This window comes from Nicotiana tabacum, chromosome 23 (genome assembly GCF_000715075.1).
Source record: "Nicotiana tabacum cultivar K326 chromosome 23, ASM71507v2, whole genome shotgun sequence".
NCBI lineage: Eukaryota > Viridiplantae > Streptophyta > Magnoliopsida > Solanales > Solanaceae > Nicotiana > Nicotiana tabacum.
The window spans coordinates 31,406,853-31,425,089 of record NC_134102.1 but is presented as its reverse complement, the minus strand read 5'-3'; the positions used below and the strand labels follow the sequence as shown (position 1 = coordinate 31,425,089).

At 32.9% G+C, this 18,237-nt stretch overlaps 2 protein-coding genes and 1 non-coding gene across 3 annotated transcripts; 2 read left to right on the top strand and 1 right to left on the bottom strand.

Moving 5' to 3' along the window:
* The first annotated feature begins 649 nt into the window (after window positions 1-649).
* LOC107795843 (bifunctional L-3-cyanoalanine synthase/cysteine synthase 1, mitochondrial) lies at window positions 650-9,123 on the top strand. Its single transcript, XM_016618546.2, has 10 exons — window positions 650-898; window positions 5,737-5,846; window positions 5,941-5,998; window positions 6,562-6,825; window positions 7,623-7,760; window positions 7,852-7,903; window positions 8,076-8,155; window positions 8,436-8,495; window positions 8,736-8,816; window positions 8,899-9,123. Exons 1-10 carry the CDS (start codon window positions 719-721, stop codon window positions 8,995-8,997), a joined length of 1,122 nt encoding a protein of 373 aa, XP_016474032.1. The 5' UTR covers window positions 650-718; the 3' UTR covers window positions 8,998-9,123.
* Window positions 9,124-10,081: 958 nt separating this feature from the next.
* TRNAY-GUA (transfer RNA tyrosine (anticodon GUA)) lies at window positions 10,082-10,167 on the top strand. Its single transcript is given in 2 exon segments — window positions 10,082-10,118; window positions 10,132-10,167. It is a non-coding gene; the product is annotated as a tRNA-Tyr (tRNA).
* Window positions 10,168-11,408: 1,241 nt separating this feature from the next.
* On the bottom strand, window positions 11,409-17,288 carry LOC107795844 (ubiquitin-conjugating enzyme E2-23 kDa-like). The gene is made up of 6 exons (XM_075246436.1): window positions 17,071-17,288; window positions 16,893-16,972; window positions 15,588-15,702; window positions 15,432-15,484; window positions 15,198-15,326; window positions 11,409-11,711 (listed from the first exon to the last, which is right to left on the bottom strand). Exons 1-6 carry the CDS (start codon window positions 17,112-17,114, stop codon window positions 11,581-11,583), a joined length of 552 nt encoding a protein of 183 aa, XP_075102537.1. The 5' UTR covers window positions 17,115-17,288; the 3' UTR covers window positions 11,409-11,580.
* Between the last annotated feature and the right edge of the window lie 949 nt (window positions 17,289-18,237).

Here is an 18,237-nt window from a genome sequence, read left to right as displayed (position 1 = left end):
CCGAAAAAGAGTAAAAATTTTTGAAAAAAAAGAAAAAAATAATATGGCCAAACGGACCCTAAAGGTACTTCCCGTCAAACATCATATTGAAAATGAAATTTAAGAAATATTTTATTTTTTCCAAAAATAAAAAAGGAACAATCAAATTTCATGAGCTAGAGACTAAGATACGGTTCGGCTGAATTCAGTGACTTTGAATTAAACTTTGTATTTATCTTATAAATTTCTTTCATATGTTAAACTTATTAATTTAGAATCTAATAATTAAAAGAGCTAAAATTTTAACCCCGCCTCTAAATTTAAGAAGTATTCCCTCCGTTCATTTTTACTTGTCCACTATTGACTTTGCACAACCCTTAAGAAATAGTAAATAAAGTACATAATTTACTATAATACCCATATTAATTAGTGTATAGTTTTAATGGATTTGGAATAAGTAATTAATACTAAGGGCAAAACATGAAAAATAAATTATTTTTCTCTTGATATGTGAAAAATGATAAATAAAAAAAAAATTATTTTTAGAATATCTGACAACTAAAAGTAAACGGAGAGAGTAATTTTTTTATTTTCTAAAAATAGAAAAAGAAAGAAAAGAAAAACAAAAGAAGTCCATTTATCCACTATAAAAAGGTGTCCTATCTTTCAAATTTAGAGGTGCATAGACAAAGTTGTTGAGAGGGTTTGTTTGTATTAATAAGTGCACAGTTTCCAAGTGATGAGAATTTCATCAATGGCGTCCTTCCTCAAGAGAAGATATATTCATGTAATGAAAGCTAACAACAGATTATTTTCAACAGAGACTTTAGCAACAGATTCTGAATCGTCATTTGCTCAGAGACTCAGAGATCTGCCCAAATACCTTCCTGGAACCAACATCAAAACTGAAGTTTCTCAAGTTAGTATTGCAATTATTATTCTGGTTTCTGTTCAATTTTATCTACTCTTTTTGGTACCGCTTCATTATTTATCAGAAAAATTACGAATAAATATGTAATTCTTTCCTAAACCAATTTTACTTTTAGTCGTTAGAAATAATTTACAAGTTATTTAATTTATAAATTAAAAATGTGGTTTTTAAAAAAAAATAAAATTATTGTGTTCAATCACACACACTATCTCATACTATAAAATGAGAGGCATAAAGTTACAGTTGAAAAATCAGTATTTGTGTCCTTCTGAGCATGTGGTGTTCCTTCTCTTTGATCTCTCGCCCAAATGATGGACATCTGCATGGGTCATCGCTTTTTTCCTGTTTCTAAAATTTATGAAAGTATAGTTAATTCTTTTTGGTTTTTCAAAGGTAGTGTTCGGTAATTATATTGGAGTTCAGATTAATTCGAACTCGAGATAAGTAAAATATTATTCATCCTACTACAATTTTTTGTCGTGAAAGTCTAGTCAATGATGTAACCTAGTGATCAATGAGGTGGGGAGAATAATGAGGTCTCAAGTTTAAGCTACCGTTTGGCCATAGATTCTTAAATTTGTTTTAAAAAATCTGATTTGGTTTGAAGATGAAAAACTGTTTGAACATATTTTTTTAAAACATATTTTACTTTATTTTTTTTGAAAAAACATGAAATGTGACTTATACCCCTAAGCTCTAAAAACTATCAAAAATACCCATCAATACCAAACAAACAAACTTGTTAATCTTGTATATGCAGAACCTTCATCGATGCTATTAATTATCATTATTACAGACCATAGTCCTGAACATAAATAATTTTGGCACAAAATTATCATTTTTATAATGAACTACGTAACACACTATCTTAAAATCATAACCTGATATTTTATTATCAACTGCTAATAACACAATTACTAGTTACTATAATTCGTCAAATTGCAATAATATTACAAGATCCATCAGTCGAAAAGAAAATAATTGTAGTAATTAGCTGGTGGTTAGTTGGGTCATAATAAATGGTGGACTTATTTTATAAAATATAAAAGTTTTTGGTATTTTTAAAAATTGTTAAAAAATCCAACGGTGATATTTTGGGCCAAATCAATGACCCGACCTTGGACAGATGAACTATTTATGGTTTTAGGTTATTTGCAGGAATAATTTTTAAAAACTTTATATTCTTAATATAATCTATATCTATATATCTATATATATATATTAAAGGAATAAAGTTACCATATATAATTGGTATTCTGGCTAAGCCAAGCTAATATATAAACTGAATTTGAATTAAAAGATAATTTTGAATTTATAGATAAAGTTTTAAAATTCGAATTTAAATTAAAAATAAAAACTTATCTTTTTTTTATCATGTTATCATACTTAATTCGGTTAATGATCATATGCAATCATGTTGGGAACTTTTGATATCTTTTCCAATTATTTAAATACTACTTCGGCTCTGGCAAAAAAAAAACTACTTCATATAACTATAAACTCTTTCACATTTAAAACCCTATAATTATAGTTCTTTAAAACACTGAAACTAGATTTGAATAAAGCAAATTTCTTTTAAAATAAATGTAATATATAGGTTACACGTCTATGTTTATCCAAATAACAAAAAAGAGTTTAAAAATCGAATAAAAGTTTACTTACATATATAATGAAGTAAACATACATGCTAGAGAAAGAAACATCACAAAAATTAGTCAATATTAAAAAAATGTTTGTTTTTTCTTTTCTTTTTGAAGAATATTTGTTTGAAGAGTCAATTTATATAAATGGACATCAAACAAATAACAAAACTTTAGCTATACAATTGCTATTATTAATTTCAATTTAACACATTCTAAGAATTGAAGGGTATAAGCTGAAACCCCTTCATTTAGCTGCAGTCAAGCCAATATTGCAAGGGTATAATATTTTTTTCATTGAAGAATATTAGTTTTGAATCATTAGATTATGTGAAATATTTTTTTTTCTCGAACTCAACAAGAGAAATATTGGTTTCTAATTGATAGTTTCTATAGCGATTTTCAAATGTAACAAAGAGTATATTTTGAAAAAGAAAAATTGGTATGACGTGAAATATTTTTTTTAAAATGTAAACAAATTATTTCGAAAAAACACATTACTTTTTTCTACTTCAAAGATAATAAAAAGATAAGATATTTTTGAACATTAGTAGAGAGTTTTTAAAATTATTATAATAGAAGTCATATCATGAATAAACTCAAAAAATCGAAATCTTATGGAATATTTACATAAATATCCGGTCATATTTATTGTTTACTTTTTATAGCTAATATAAATAGATGATATATCGACAACACACGATTATACACATATTATATATGGATTATATATAAATTACATATCCTTCAATTTTTTAATTTAAGTGGTCGGGTGAGCACCTATTTAGGCCGATTAGATAAAGTCAAAAGAAAAATATGAAAGAATTTCAACCAAAGACTAAAAATATAAATAAAGTTCTTATCTAGACAATTTCTATTAAAACTCGTCCTTTTATAGTGAAATAAATTATTTTTTTGTAACAAAAGAAAGAATGACATAAAAAATAAGATAAAAGAAAATAAATATTGAAAAAAAATGTATGAAAGATCTAAAAACCAAAAATAAGAGATGACAACGGATTTCTTCTTATGTTTCATCTTTGTTGAGTATAAAAATTTTGGAAGCTAATCTCATCGATTTCAAATATTGTTTTCAACTCAAATACATAGATTATAAGATAAGGATATCTTAGAATATTTTTTTTTTTGTTTACATTGTGTGTCGTTTTTAAAAAATCACTATTACTAACAAACTGATATGATATTTAAATTTGAATTTAAATGCAATTTGAGTAATTTGCATTGAGGGTAAGCCAAGTATGGTGTCGAAAAATAAACTACTTGACAATTTTAAGACAATATATGCAATGTTATATAATAACAATCAACTAATTTAACATTTAATGATTCAAACAAAATTTTTGTATATATAGGGTATTAAAAATTCAAAATTTGTGAGTAGAGATATCGATAAACTTAAAATGGAGTCATACTGAAATAAAAATTTTCCGGCTAAAGAAATATTTAAATTTTTAGATAGCCGATTAAAGTGAATTTTAAATTAAGGATAATATCTTCACTTGCATCATTATAAAGATAGTAATTATTGAAATATATATAAAGTTTTAGAAATTGGCATTTCAAAATAGAAATATTTTTTGAAAGATAATATTATACCAAATAAGAGTTCAAGTCGAAGTAAAAGAGTCACGTTGTAATCAAAGAATCGTTTATATTGTATCAACCTTTGTGTTTTGCCATAATTATGAGTTATTATTTCGCTTTGTAGCTATTTTTAGGTTCCAATGACTCCAATGAGAATAGTGCAAAAATAAAATTATCACTACGAGATTTGAGAAAATGTTAGTCTTTTTTCATGTAGTGTTTCTTAATTAATATCTAACGATTATCTATAATTATTTAGAATGTTTAAATTTTAAGGTTATTTACATATAATTCAAATAACTCGGATATTTAACATGGTTAATGTCAAATATCAAAATGGAGTCATACTGGAAAAAACAATTCACTGCTAAAGAATTTTTTATATTTTTAGATAGCCAACTAATATGAGCTTTGAATTAAGGATAATATTTTCACTTACATTATTATAAAAATAATTATTATTGAAAAATAAGGTTTTAGAAACTGAAATTTTAAAAAAGAAATACTTTTAAGAGATATCAACACACCAAATAAGAGTTCAAGTAGTAATAAAAGAGGCAAGTCGTATCCAAAAAGTCATTCACAGTCTCAACATTTGATTGTTTTGCCATAAATATGAGTTATTAATTTGCTTCCTAACTATTTTTAGGATCCAATGTCATCGGCGAGAATGGTATCAAAAAACAAAAAATAGAAGAAATGATTAATTTTTTCCATGTATTATTTTTATTAATATCCAATGATTATCTATATTACCGAGAAAGTTTAAAATTTAAGATTATTTACATATAATCTAAATAACTTAAATATTTGACATGATTAGTGTCCGCGGGCCGGGTTCTAATACTAGTTTAATGTGTTATAGCAATTAATTTATTCTTTTTTAGATGACCAATCAATAGTAATTCTAATAGAATATTACATAAAGCAAATGGATTAGGTGTTTGTGTTTGTTCGGCGTGCTTTGTCGGAACTTTGCCTTCAGACTTTGAATGTTCTCTTTCTGAATTTACGTGATTTTTCTTTCTTTTCTTTTTTAATATTTTTTTCTTTTATTAATTGTTCTTTTCCTATTTGTCTTTTTATCAGAAGGTCATTTTTGGCAATTTTGTGTTTAGTTTTTGAGTTAAGTTGTTTCCATCACTTGTTACTATTTGGAAAAATATTTTGGTCCATAAACCTTAACCATCACTAACAAATAACTTTACCATAATGTTCTGATTCATTCGCAAATTCAGTATTGAAATCAGAAATTCTACTATAGGGATTAAAAAAATACAAGAATGTCACACCTAATTTGAACCTATTACATTAAAAGCTATTCTATGCGAAGGAAATTCAATAATTTATATGTATACAAAAATATTGTTCTTACTCTACTTGTGCCATTTAAAATTACGATGAAGCGAATTCAATTGATACCTTCAGAGGATGTAGTTCCACCCACAATTAAATAGAAAGTGAGGACATCATTTGTTTATGTGATGGAATTGTTTTCTTTTCATGATAAATTTATGTGATTGATTTTTTCTTTTCTTGATAAGCTTATGTAATGAATTTGTAATATTTTTCAAAATTCAGCTCATTGGAAAAACACCATTAGTTTATCTTAACAAAGTGAGTGAAGGATGTGGTGCTTATATTGCTGTTAAACAAGAGATGATGCAGCCTACTTCTAGTATTAAGGACCGGTAAATTTTTGGGCTTGTGACTTTCAACAACTAAAAAACCTCTTTCATTTCTATATTTTTATTTTGATATTAATTTTTTTTCCATTTTGACCAGACCGGCATTTGCTATGATTAATGATGCAGAAAAGAAAGGCTTAATCTCACCTGGGGAAGTAAGTAAACATGCTTCTTCTTTTTTTCCTTTTTTTCTTTTCAAAATACTTCATTCATCTTTGCCCACGAAGTTCAAGATGTTAGTTTGACTTGTATATTGTATTAATGATTAGTCCACGAAAATACATGTAATAGTTGAAAAGTTAGTTAAGAGGGAATCTCACATCAAAATTTTAAATCTTGAAAAGTTTAGTTAAGTATTTGAAAGATTGAAAATGTAGCATGTATCAAATATTTTGGGAAAGAGAGTGTTAAGTACTTCTCTAGTCCCAAATATTAGTCGTTTTCCAAACCGAATTGGTTCGAAAATATTTGAACAAGAAGCATTTACTACTTTTTTTTCAAACACCATCTGTATTTTAGACAAACTCTTTGATTAAGACTATTAAATGGCTTTCTATAAAGGGGTATACAGAAATTTTATAAGGCTTACAGTATGGACCGAAAAAGTAGTATTAAACTAGAACTTCTGCATATACTTTATTTGTCGATCGTTCAGATTAACTTGATGTTTTTATTTGCATAGATTTTGCTTCTGATCTATTTTATGTATAATATGCAGACAACACTAATTGAGCCAACATCAGGGAATATGGGAATAAGTATGGCGTTTATGGCGGCCATGAAAGGCTATAAAATGGTTTTAACGATGCCCTCCTACACGAGCTTGGAGAGGAGGGTATGCATGAGAGCATTTGGAGCTGATTTAGTAATCACTGATCCAACTAAAGGAATGGGAGGAACTGTTAAGAAGGCTTATGACCTTTTGGAATCTACACCTAATGCTTTTATGCTTCAACAATTCTCCAATCCTGCCAATACCCAAGTACCTCTCCATCTTCTTTCTAAATTTTCTAATTAAGGGAAACTGTTCAAAATTGCCCCTTTATGATATGAAATATCTTACTTTTACCTTCTGTTATACTTTGGGATCATTCATACTCTTGACATTAGCAAATCATCTCATATATGTCTTGACGTTAACGGAACTTTAGCGTGGAATGAGTGATTCCACAGTCAAAATATACTTTTGGAGTTGAAGTAATCGCTAGTTTAGGAGACTTACAGTAGTTCTCCAAAGCAAGTGGATCGGGTGCAACAACCTGACTCGAATCATTGGTTGTCGGGAATCCTCACATGGTGGATGATACCCCTAAAACCCTCCACGGTCTAAAACCCTCTTGATTTTGATGCAGAGAACTACTAACCCTAGCTACCCTTTGTTCTGTGTTTTAGTCTCCAAATACCCATTATGGTGTTTATATAGACTATACCTATGGTTAGGGTTAAATTACCTAATGGGTCAGCTTATCAGCAGCACCATTTATGGGTGTACTAGGCCCAAAAGGCTATTTTTCCAACAGAAAAATGTTCAAATTTATTCTTCTACTTTTGACTATTGTTTAATATCACCGTCCATTATACTTCGGTTAGGGTCATACTGGAGTAGGATCGATGGCAAATAAGTGACAATTTGCCAACGACAAGGGTGTGAATGGTTCCAAAGTATAACAAAGTTAAATTAAAATATTTCGTAAATATTTCTTTAGAAACAAATTTATCAAATCTTATTTCTAGAGTTTCTACTAATATAGGCCATTTCAACATTGACATTGTACACAGGTTCATTTTGAGACAACTGGCCCTGAAATATGGGAAGATACTCGGGGTAATGTTGACATTTTTGTCATGGGAATAGGAAGTGGAGGAACTGTCTCTGGTGTTGGGCAGTATTTGAAATCCAAAAATCCTAATGTCAAGGTAAATATATATCATCTTTTTATTTGTGAATGTTCCTATGAGCTTAATCAGTACTGTAACATCATGTTTATATATTCTGCTGTCTTGCTAGATATATGGAATTGAGCCAACAGAAAGCAATGTATTGAATGGTGGAAAACCAGGTAATTGACTTGACTTTCTATCATTTACTATTCAGCATACTCAAGAGGGGAATATAACTAGAAAATTGTTGCAAATAACATATCACAAACAAATCCTGGCCCCCTTTCTTTTCATTTCTTGTGGCATGAGTAGTATTTGTTTTACAAAGATTTCTAAATCTTTTTTATACAGGTCCTCATCACATAACTGGTAATGGGGTTGGATTCAAGCCTGATATCCTAGACATGGATGTAATGGAAGAAGTTCTAATGGTATGTTGAGTTCTTAATTTCATTCCATGCATACCAGAAGAATTATGTGATTCAGAGTTTTGCTTAAATGGAACTACGGCCAGATAGATAGCGATTCAACTGAATCTAATACTTTTGACACGGAACATAGATATATATGTTAAAAATCATTAGAATTTCAATAGATATTAAATTCTGAACCCATAATTAGAAGTGCAACGAATCAAGTTTAATCTTGGGTCCGCCTCTAATAGCTAGTCATTTTGGTAATTGGTACGTGACCATATTTGTTGTATTGCAGGTTTCAAGTGAAGAAGCAGTAAATATGGCTAGGGAATTGGCGTTGAAGGAAGGGCTTATGGTAAATTAGTTTATGCTATATCACTCTCTTATTTTTGATGAAATATGATGGATCTTTTTGTCCATATTAAATGGAATTATATGAATAGTAGTAAAGGGACATGGTTAGTGACGATTCATATATACGACGGCAACTTACTTGCGGATTGAGGTGTAATAATAGTAGTAATAGTTGTTGTATGATTAGTACAAGTCGGTTATGATTGCTTTATGTTATAGAAAATGAACCATTGTTGTATAGGTCGGGATATCATCAGGAGCTAATACAGTAGCAGCGCTTAGACTCGCCAAAAAACCAGAAAACAGAGGCAAACTCATTGTGGTATGAATATATAAGCTGCTTTAATATACTCTTTAATGTTCTCTTTTTCCGTTATGTTGAATTTCTTGGTTTGGAATTTCAGACAATACATCCAAGTTTTGGAGAGAGGTACTTGTCATCTGTCCTGTATCAAGAGCTTAGGATAGAGGCAGAGAACATGCAGCCTGTTCAAGTTGATTAATGTCCTTTTACAATAATATATACTAGTAGTCAAACTGGTACAAGGAAATATATGTATTAACCTGGAAACATTTACTGAAATAATGTTTCTGCATAAAGTGATAATGGAAATTCAATTTTTTCTGAATCTTGCTTTTGCTCATAATGGTGTTGTGCCATGGTAGTATGTGTACATATAGGTCACAGGTTCAAGCCGTGGAATCAGCCTTTTAGTAGTTATTTGTCATGGTAGTATGCTTTGATTTATTATCATGTTATTTGTTCTTAAATAAGTTTAAGTTTCATTAGTAGACTGGTACTATATATACTACAATGGGTCAAAAGATAGCTCGAACTCTCAGACCTATAAACCAAAACATTCGTTGGGGAGGGTAGGGGGACAACTCCAAGGAATCTTTTTTTGTTTCATATGGTATTTGACACCCCGTTTTGAAGTTCCGACTAATTCAAATTCGCGCCGCATAAGGCCCATTAAAGGAGGAAGTGCTCCCTATTAGGATTATTCTTTTCATTCCAAAATTCAACCAAAAACCTTTAAAGGCGGAAAGATCTTATCCATCCACCATTAACCCTTTTCGATAAGCAATCTTAATATATATTGGAGACTTAACTAAATGCAGCATTTCATCATCAAATTAGATCAACTTTTTTTTGTGGGATAAGTGATTTTTTCATGTATTCTTTTTAAAATTTGAATGCATGAATATCATTTCTAGTACTGAAAAATGTATGAAATGCAATCATTTTATATAGTCGGATTGGACATATAAAGCATCTTGGGTTTTGCACTCATTCTCTTTTCAATTTGAAAATACATGATGAAGTAACTGTTAAAAGTTCATATAAAAGTGGGTAAGATTTTAGTCCTTGACACATTTTGGTGGTGTGTCAAATAAATAAAGAATAAGGTGAGCAACCGTGACTCAAGTGATAGTTTGCTTAATATTCTCAAAATCTTTATTCTTAATACTAATACGAATATGGACGCACCTTTTGTGGGAAGATTGGGCACAAAATAATTGGAGATAAACTATTACGAAATATATTACTTTATGTAGTTATGGGATTAGTGTATCCCACAAAGACCGACCTTAGCTCAGTTGGTAGAGCGGAGGACTGTAGTGGTACTGCTGAGATCCTTAGGTCACTGGTTCGAATCCGGTAGGTCGGATTTCTTTTCCTTTAACTTCAGTTACTTGGTAAAATGCTACATTTAGAGCCTGTTTGGACATAAGAATTTTTTTCCTTTTTAAAAAAATTTTTTTACTTTTTTTCGAAATCAGCGTTTGTTCATAAAATTTTCACTTGAAGATGCATTTTGAAAATTTTCGAAAATTTGAAAATTTTTTCACTCAAATCACTCACAAAACTTCAAAAACAACCCAAAATTATATTCATGTCCAAACACAACTCTAAATTTCAAATACCATTTTCACTTGAAAAAATTTTTCCCCCTATTTTGGAATTTTACAATTCTTATGTCCAAACGTGCACTTAGTGTGATTTATTGGATGTGTGACTCACACTTAGTGTGATTTATTGGATGTGTGACTCACTGTTTTGTATTCTATAAACACCAATTTGTAGGAATAGTTTTATTTCCACTTGTATAATTTGGAAGATTGGCAGATGTTAATTGTTACTAACTGTTCTTAGTGTCTACCATTATCAATGCCTTCAAATTGCATTTTCCAGGTTTGAGAGCTTGATTGTAATCAGAAGCTGCCATAATACTGCTCCTATTTACTTGAGTTCTGTGCACCAACAGTATATTTTTTTCCACACACAATTAGGTCATTACAAAGTTATTATAGGTAAACTTCTATGATAAGTGATAAACATTAATTGGTGTGATCTTGTTAAAAATGTACTAGTAACTAACTTGCTATTACATGCCAAAACTATATAGATAAAAAGACAACCTGGTGCATTAAGCCCCCTTATGCACGCGATCTGCCAAAGGATAGGACTACATTAAGAGGCTTTTTTCCACATGAACCAGTGACCTCCTGGTCACTAGTCGGCAATTCTCCCTCCGTATATAACTTAAATATTTTTCTAGACAGAACCAAGACCACTGGTTTTGACATTTAAGTGTACCTTTTCTAGTCTAAGGCAAAAACAAAAGAGGCAGCCGGATACACTAAGCTCCCGCTATATCGTACGCAGTCTTACCCTGCATTTCTACAAGAGGTTGTTTCCACGTCTCGAACCCGTGACCTCGTGGCCACACGACAGCAACTTTACCAGTTACGCTAAGGCTCCCTTTCAAGGGAGATGTGGAGATGCAGGGATCGAATCCCGTGCCTCTCGCATGCAAAGCGAGCGCTCTACCATTTGAGCTAAGGCAATCATGCCAAACAAGCACAATAGCCTGTGCTTTTAAAGGAGCAAACAGAAAAGAACATTAAGGAAATTAAACATAAAATCTATTTACATTGATGTTAAACTTACAGAAGAGGGGAACTTCTTATGGGATTCCCCCTCAAAACGAATAGTCTTTAACTATGAAGTTTAACTTGATTTTAAACAGGATAAATAACATCATTTACAGATACAGATAGTAATGGAAATGAAGGAATTATCATGGATCCACCGGGCCTGCCATTTCCTCATCATCCGAGTCATATTCAGCTTCACTTAACTCCTCATCACTTGACTTCTCCTCTGGGGCCGCTCCAACATCTTCCGGCTTTGCATATTTCTGACAATATTCTGGACAAGAAGAATGTATGTTTCAGATCAGTACTAATTTATATGCAGAAGTCTCAAGGAAATGCAATAGGATTTAAGTTATATATGCTAACAGCAATGGAATTTTTACACTGTCCGTGCAATATAACCTGCCATAAGAAGGTTACCTGCCTTATGTTTCGAGTTACTAATTCACTTACTACCTATAATTTCCGTTTAGATAACCCAATATACCATCAGTACATAGAAGTTAAAACTCAAATGCAAAAAAGTGATGAGCGTTATCAATCTCCTAATCACGAAGTTTGTAGGTGGGAGAGAAGAGTTCCATCAAATAATATCTATAATTTTATGCATCATTAAAGACTGTGATGGCATCCTTTTTTTTTTTTGCTATTTCATGTTAGAATGCAGGTAACAAATATCTATGTAGCCTAGTCGCTGAGAGGAGAAATGACCAGGAGGCGGTCGCAGCCTAAATTCTAAACTACTCTGCTCTGTCAATTTTCATACAATCAATCAGAAAAGGTTTAACTAAATCCTGGGACATGCTCAGCAACCCTGTCACACTGATCTTAAAGATTCTGTTATAGATTATGTATCCAGAGAAATGAGTTCTGAAAAAAATAGAAAAGAAGAGAACAGAGGAGAGGAGTCGAACCAGTGAACAGTGAAGAACAGAAAATAAAAAACAAAAAGAGCACACAGAGAAAAACAGAGCATAAATTAGGGCAGAACAGAGCAATAAAAACTGAAAAAAAATAGAAAGAAGAAGAGAAAAAGGAGTCGAACAGTGAACAAGCAGAGAAAATCAGAAGAGGAAGTAAGTTACCAGTTTCAAAAAAAAAAAAAAAATCAGAAGAGGAAGAGAAGAGAAGAAAGAACTGAAGAAGAAGAAGAAGAAGAGAAGAAGAGAAGAAGAGAAACTTACTCGAACAGTGTAGTCGTAGCTTGCAGCAGAGAAGCAGATGTCTGGAAGTATTGTGCGTAATTGTATTTGCAAGTTTTTTTTTTAAAAACCCTAGCAGATGGCTGGACCTCGCTTAAGCGAGCTTTTCTGCGCTTTTTTCATCGCCTCGCTTCTCGCTTTTTAGGGTAAAGCGTGCGCTTATTCATGTGAGTCGCGCTTTAGGGCAGAAAAGCGCAGGTCAGTCGCCTCGCCTCGCTTCTGCGCTTTAAGCGAGAAGCGTGCGCTTTTAATAACACTGAGCTAACCTCTTCCCACCGAGTGTTCTGGCTAAGTAGGGTAGGTGCAGAGCAACACTTTTGAAGGGCACAGGAGAACACAATTGGGATAGCAGATTTAAACACAACCTGTTTGTCTCCGCAACTCCTTTGACTAACATTATTTCATCTCTACTTCCTACTGGTAAATTTCCCCAAGAAAAAAAGTTGGTTTCTGTAAGGTGAGTATGTGGATGCTGCTCTTGAAGTTTCTGACTTGCTGGTCCCATATAAATGAAGTAAAAAAGCTAATTTACTAATTGTATTTCCATCAAAAACTAGGTCCTGGTAATGGTAGCATTGGAAGGTTTAATGATTAAAGAGGATGCCACAGTTGGATGACCTGCTTATATGTTGCCTTCTCCGGAAAGAAAGTGAAGGCAGGTCTGACTTAAGCCGGCAGCAGCTGGAGGTTCCCTTTTTTTTTTCCCTGTTCTTTTTGTTTTTGAGCTTTCTCCAGTTATATACACCATAGGCACCAGAATAGCAACAACTCAAAGCAGATTAGGGATGGTTAGACTCTGCTAGCTAGTTGGAACGCTAGAAACAGGTTAACTATGAGTTCTCTTCATTCTCAAGTGGACGTATACTAGAAAGTTTTCCACATTATATGTCGGCAAATCTGCCGCACGCTGGATGAGGACCGCTGACCAGGTTGAACGGTACTTCTAGATCCGGTGGACATCTTCATTGAGATAGACTAAGAAACTATACAAAGCACAGGACCAAGAAAATGAGAAGGCTGATGTACAACAGTGTCCCAATTGAAGGTTAACCTTGCTTTAGGCGCAAGTGCCAAGTAGGAAGAATGATTGATCGTTTAGGCGACATGTTATCTGCTCCATAGTTCTTTGGCTAAGGATCTCATTTGGATTCTGGTTCTTGCACTTCACTTCCTTCTTTTTTTCCAACCACTTCACTTCCTTTCTAATACAGCATCTTGTGTTAAATTGGTTTAAGAACAATTAAGCTAGACCTCAATTTGAACACAATCACTTTTTTAGCATCAAAAACCTAAGTTCCAATATTTCAAATGTGCCTATGAAAAGGTAGGTTCAAGTACCTTGGATCTATTATACAAGGTAATGGGGAGATTGATGAGGATGTTACGCACCGTATCGGAGCAGGATGGATGAAGTGGAGGCTCGCTTCCGGTGTCTTGTGTGATAAGAATGTGTCGGTATATACTAACACTAATGCTAGCGAACTGAGCAAAACAAAGAAAAACGCTCGACTACCTACTAGCCTTCTACTCTAATTTTCGACCTCCACACCCTCCTATCTAGGGCCATGTCCTCAGTCAGCTCCAGTTGCGTCATGTCCCGCCTAATAACCTCTCCCCAAGACTTCTTAGGCCTACCTCTAACCATCCTGATACCCACTGAGGCTAACCTCTCGCACCTTCTGACTGGGGCTTCTATACTTCTCATCTTAACATGCCCGAACCATCTCAACCTCGCTTCCCGCATCTTGTCCTCCACAGGGGCTACTCCCACCTTATTCAGAATAACTTCATTCCTAATCTTATCCAACCTGGTATGCCCACACACCTACCTTAACATCCTCATCTCGGCTACTTTTATCTTCTGGACATGAGGATTCTTAACAGGCCAACACTGTGCTCCATACAACATAGTCAGTGTTAGTATGATATCCTTTCTCTCATAGATTACTTTTACTACCTAGAGTTATAGCTGCTTTCTTGGCTTCGATCTTTTTTATCTTGTTGTTATTCCTACTTGTTGCCACCACTTTTTTATCTTCTTTCATCCGTTTTCCAGCCGAGAGCCTATCGGAAACAGCCTCTCTGCCTTTCCAGGATAGGGTTAAGGCTGCGTACATCAGATCTTCCCTAAACCCCACTGGTAGGAAATTACTGGGCTTGTTGTCATTGTTGTTGTTGCCTATGAAAAGGAATTGAAAGCCAGTAACTTCAATATGTTTAATTAAACCTCACAGGCTCACATGGACATGGTCTAACCATGAAATGTTCAACGGAAGCTAACTTTAGAGCACACTGCCAATAATAGAATGCTAACCATATTTTAATATCTGCAAATATCAAGCAAATAAAGGAGAACCAACTCCCTAGAAACCAAAACAAAACTGTTAGATTGTAATTCTACGAGTCTAGCCTACTCCCAACATGTCTAACAAAGAGATTATGCACACGGCATACAAAGTACCAAAAGATTCAAGAAACCTTGAAGTCGGTTCTTTTCATCTACTTGAAGCTGCTACAGATATTTTTAACATATAAACACCTGATACGACTGAATTTACCTTTAACTCTTTGTTCATATGCAGTTCGGTCTCGCATCATCAAGGCAGCTGCTTCTCCATTCAATGGGTCCGAAGGGTTAGGATACAAGAGAAGTTGTGGAAGAAACACTTCAAACACGTTTGTCAAATCTGTGGATATTGCATCAAAGCCAGATATTATAATTACTGAAGACGAAATCGGTGGCAAAGCCAAAGAAATTTCAAGAATCTAATCATGTGCTTAAATCACATTACCAAACATGGGACTCCAAGTCTGATTGATAACATCTAAACAAACTGAGCCTGACCTGAAAGATGATAATCCGGGAAATTTCAGACTTCGATTAAACAAAACGAGAATAATGAAATTATCTACACAAAATTACAGAAATCAAGCATTTTACAACTCACATCTCATCAACATTTGGATGGTAGATTTTATTGACAAAGCCAATTGATGGAGATTTATAAGGGTAGGCATCGGGAAGTTCAACTTTCATTTTCCAAACTCCACCATGATAAGGACCTGCAAAAAACAGAATAAGCTTCCAAATACTCTTTTTTTTAACTTCAACTTCAAATACACATTTCTCAAGTTCAACCAAATATTGTCCAAACAAGAAAAACAGAAACGGAAGAAAACAAACACCCCCTCCCCCACCCAAACCCTTCACACATCCAATTGAAATGCTACTAAAAGGCAGACGTAACCTCAAGATTTATTAGTGAACTACCAATCACCAGAAACGCGAAAAAAGTCAATACAACAACAAACAACAACAACAATCCAGTATAATCCCACAAGTGGGGTATGAGGAGGGTAGTTTGTACGCAAACCTTACCCCTACCCTGGGGTAGAGAGGTTGTTTCCGATAGACCCTCGGCTCAAGAAGATGAAAAGAAACAATAGAACAGTAACAACAACAAATGCCGGAGAGATATTACCAGCAACTTAAGAACCAGGAAATAGATGGAAAAAGCAATAGCAATAGCCCGTAACAATGGCAATATACTAGGAAACCGGGCGGAAAAATAGTATGAAAACAACATGTACTACTAGCAGTCTAAGACAAGACACTATCAGACTAGTCCTACACCAGGTACGGAGTAGAAAAACGCTCGACTACCTACTAACCTTCCACCCTTATGCTCAACTTCCACACCTTCCTATCAAGGGCCGTGTCCTCCGCTAGCGCCATGTCCTGTCTGATCACCTCTCCCAATACTTCTTAGTCCTCTACCTTTCTCATACCCGCCAAAGCTAACTGCTCACACCTCCTTACCGGGCCATCTAGGCTTCTCCTTTGCACGTGCCCAAACACCCACCTTTAGCCGAATATTTTATTCCTGATCTTATCCAACCTAGTATGCCAGCACATGCATCTCAACATACTCATTTTTGCTACTTTCTACTAGATATCCTTTAACTACTCAACATAAGAACTCAAAAATAATTCCAGGTTGACACAGAAACTTAAGAAGATTCATAACCAAAAAGCACAACTACGCATTAACTATGCCAAATATATCTCATTTCAATTTTACCCAACTTAATTTCCACTCTTTGTCTAATTTCGTCTTGAAGAACTTCAATAAAAAATCAAGATAGACACCAAAAGAAACTACCTTTAGACAAATAACAAAGACCCTTTATAGCAAAAACCTCAAAAAGAGCTAAATTTTTTAATATATAGGCTAAAAAGAATGGATATTTACTTTCAGCAGGTCCATGGAAATGCACATAAAATTCTTGCATGCCATCATTGATCATTTCCACCTTGTAATCACTCATCATCCTAATCCAAGAAACCAAAACTGAAAAATTAAACCAAATAATAATCCCAAATTAATAAACTTAATTTATACACAAAAAAGAATTAGTTAGACAGCTCACAGCTTCATCAAATCCATTTCTCTCCGTTTGCTTGGTGAAGACATGATTTTTTCTGAATTTTTGACTTCTTTTTTTGGGGGGGGGGGGGGAGGAGGGGAGGACGAAGAGAGAAAAAAGGAATAGAGTTACTTGCACAAGTCAGAGAAGTACTCAAATACTTCAGACATGGGGGGAGAGGAAGAAGAAGGATAATATTTGTGATTTTGTTCATTAAAATATTTATGTTATATTTTTGGATTGTTAAATTTAGGTGGCAGCCATATTCAAGATTCTCATTTGTCTGCTTTTGTCACAATCCCTTTCCTATTTCTTTCCACTTTTTAATCCATTACCTAATTCCAGTAAGTTCTTTATTACTACTATTATAGTGTACAAATGATAATATGATATGGGGTTACTCATTGCTAATCCTGCCAAATAAAGTTAGGCAATCATATAGTATTTTAATTTTATAATAATGGTGTCCGGACCCGATCAAATAATTTTATAGACCTTTACAAACTTGTTTTTAATTTTATGACTCTATTTTTTTTTTTTTTACATATGAAAATTTTGCTTTTACACAGATGAGATCTATCTTTTACCCATAAGAGATCTAAATGATACTTTTTAAATTTCAACATTGTAAATGACCATGAACGCTCGTTCCCTCGTCTGGATCAATGCATATCTCGATTATTTTCTATGTATTTATTATTTTTCATCAATACAAATATTAAATAACTCTATCCATCACTAATTAAACATCATAAATAAAAAAAAAAGGGTAAGAAACATAATAAAAATTTTATCTAACGTATTGCATCTCTATTAGAATTTGAATCATAATTTTAGTGAAGTCAAGAGAGTGAGTAAAGGTAATTTTATATAGATTTCATTTGATAATAATATCCTCTTTTCATCAACCTTGAAATTTTGTTTTTGGAAATTGAAGGAACTAAAACAAATAATTCGTCAAAAAGTTATATTTATGATATCAAGATAAATTAACTCTTCTAATGATTAACAGAAAGAAAAATTATTGCCAAGAGCCATGCAACTCAAGTTAATACATTTTGACAATGACGCAAGGTATTTGACCTAAAACTAGTAAATAGATTTCTAAAGAATGACATTGCTTGAAAGTAAGGTAACCTCCTATTGTTAGTGTTTTTCAAAATGCTGAGA

Coding starts and splice junctions, on each gene's coding strand:
- LOC107795843 (XM_016618546.2), top strand. CDS start 719: ATGAGAATTTCATCAATGGCGTCCTTCCTCAAGAGAAGATATATTCAT. Junction 5,999..6,561: donor GCTTAATCTCACCTGGGGAA/GTAAGTAAACAT, acceptor TATAATATGCAG/ACAACACTAATTGAGCCAAC. Junction 7,761..7,851: donor CCAAAAATCCTAATGTCAAG/GTAAATATATAT, acceptor CTGTCTTGCTAG/ATATATGGAATTGAGCCAAC.
- LOC107795844 (XM_075246436.1), bottom strand. CDS start 17,114: ATGTCTTCACCAAGCAAACGGAGAGAAATGGATTTGATGAAGCT. Junction 16,973..17,070: donor GAAATGGATTTGATGAAGCT/GTGAGCTGTCTA, acceptor TTCTTGGATTAG/GATGATGAGTGATTACAAGG. Junction 11,712..15,197: donor ATATGAACAAAGAGTTAAAG/GTAAATTCAGTC, acceptor CTTCTTGTCCAG/AATATTGTCAGAAATATGCA.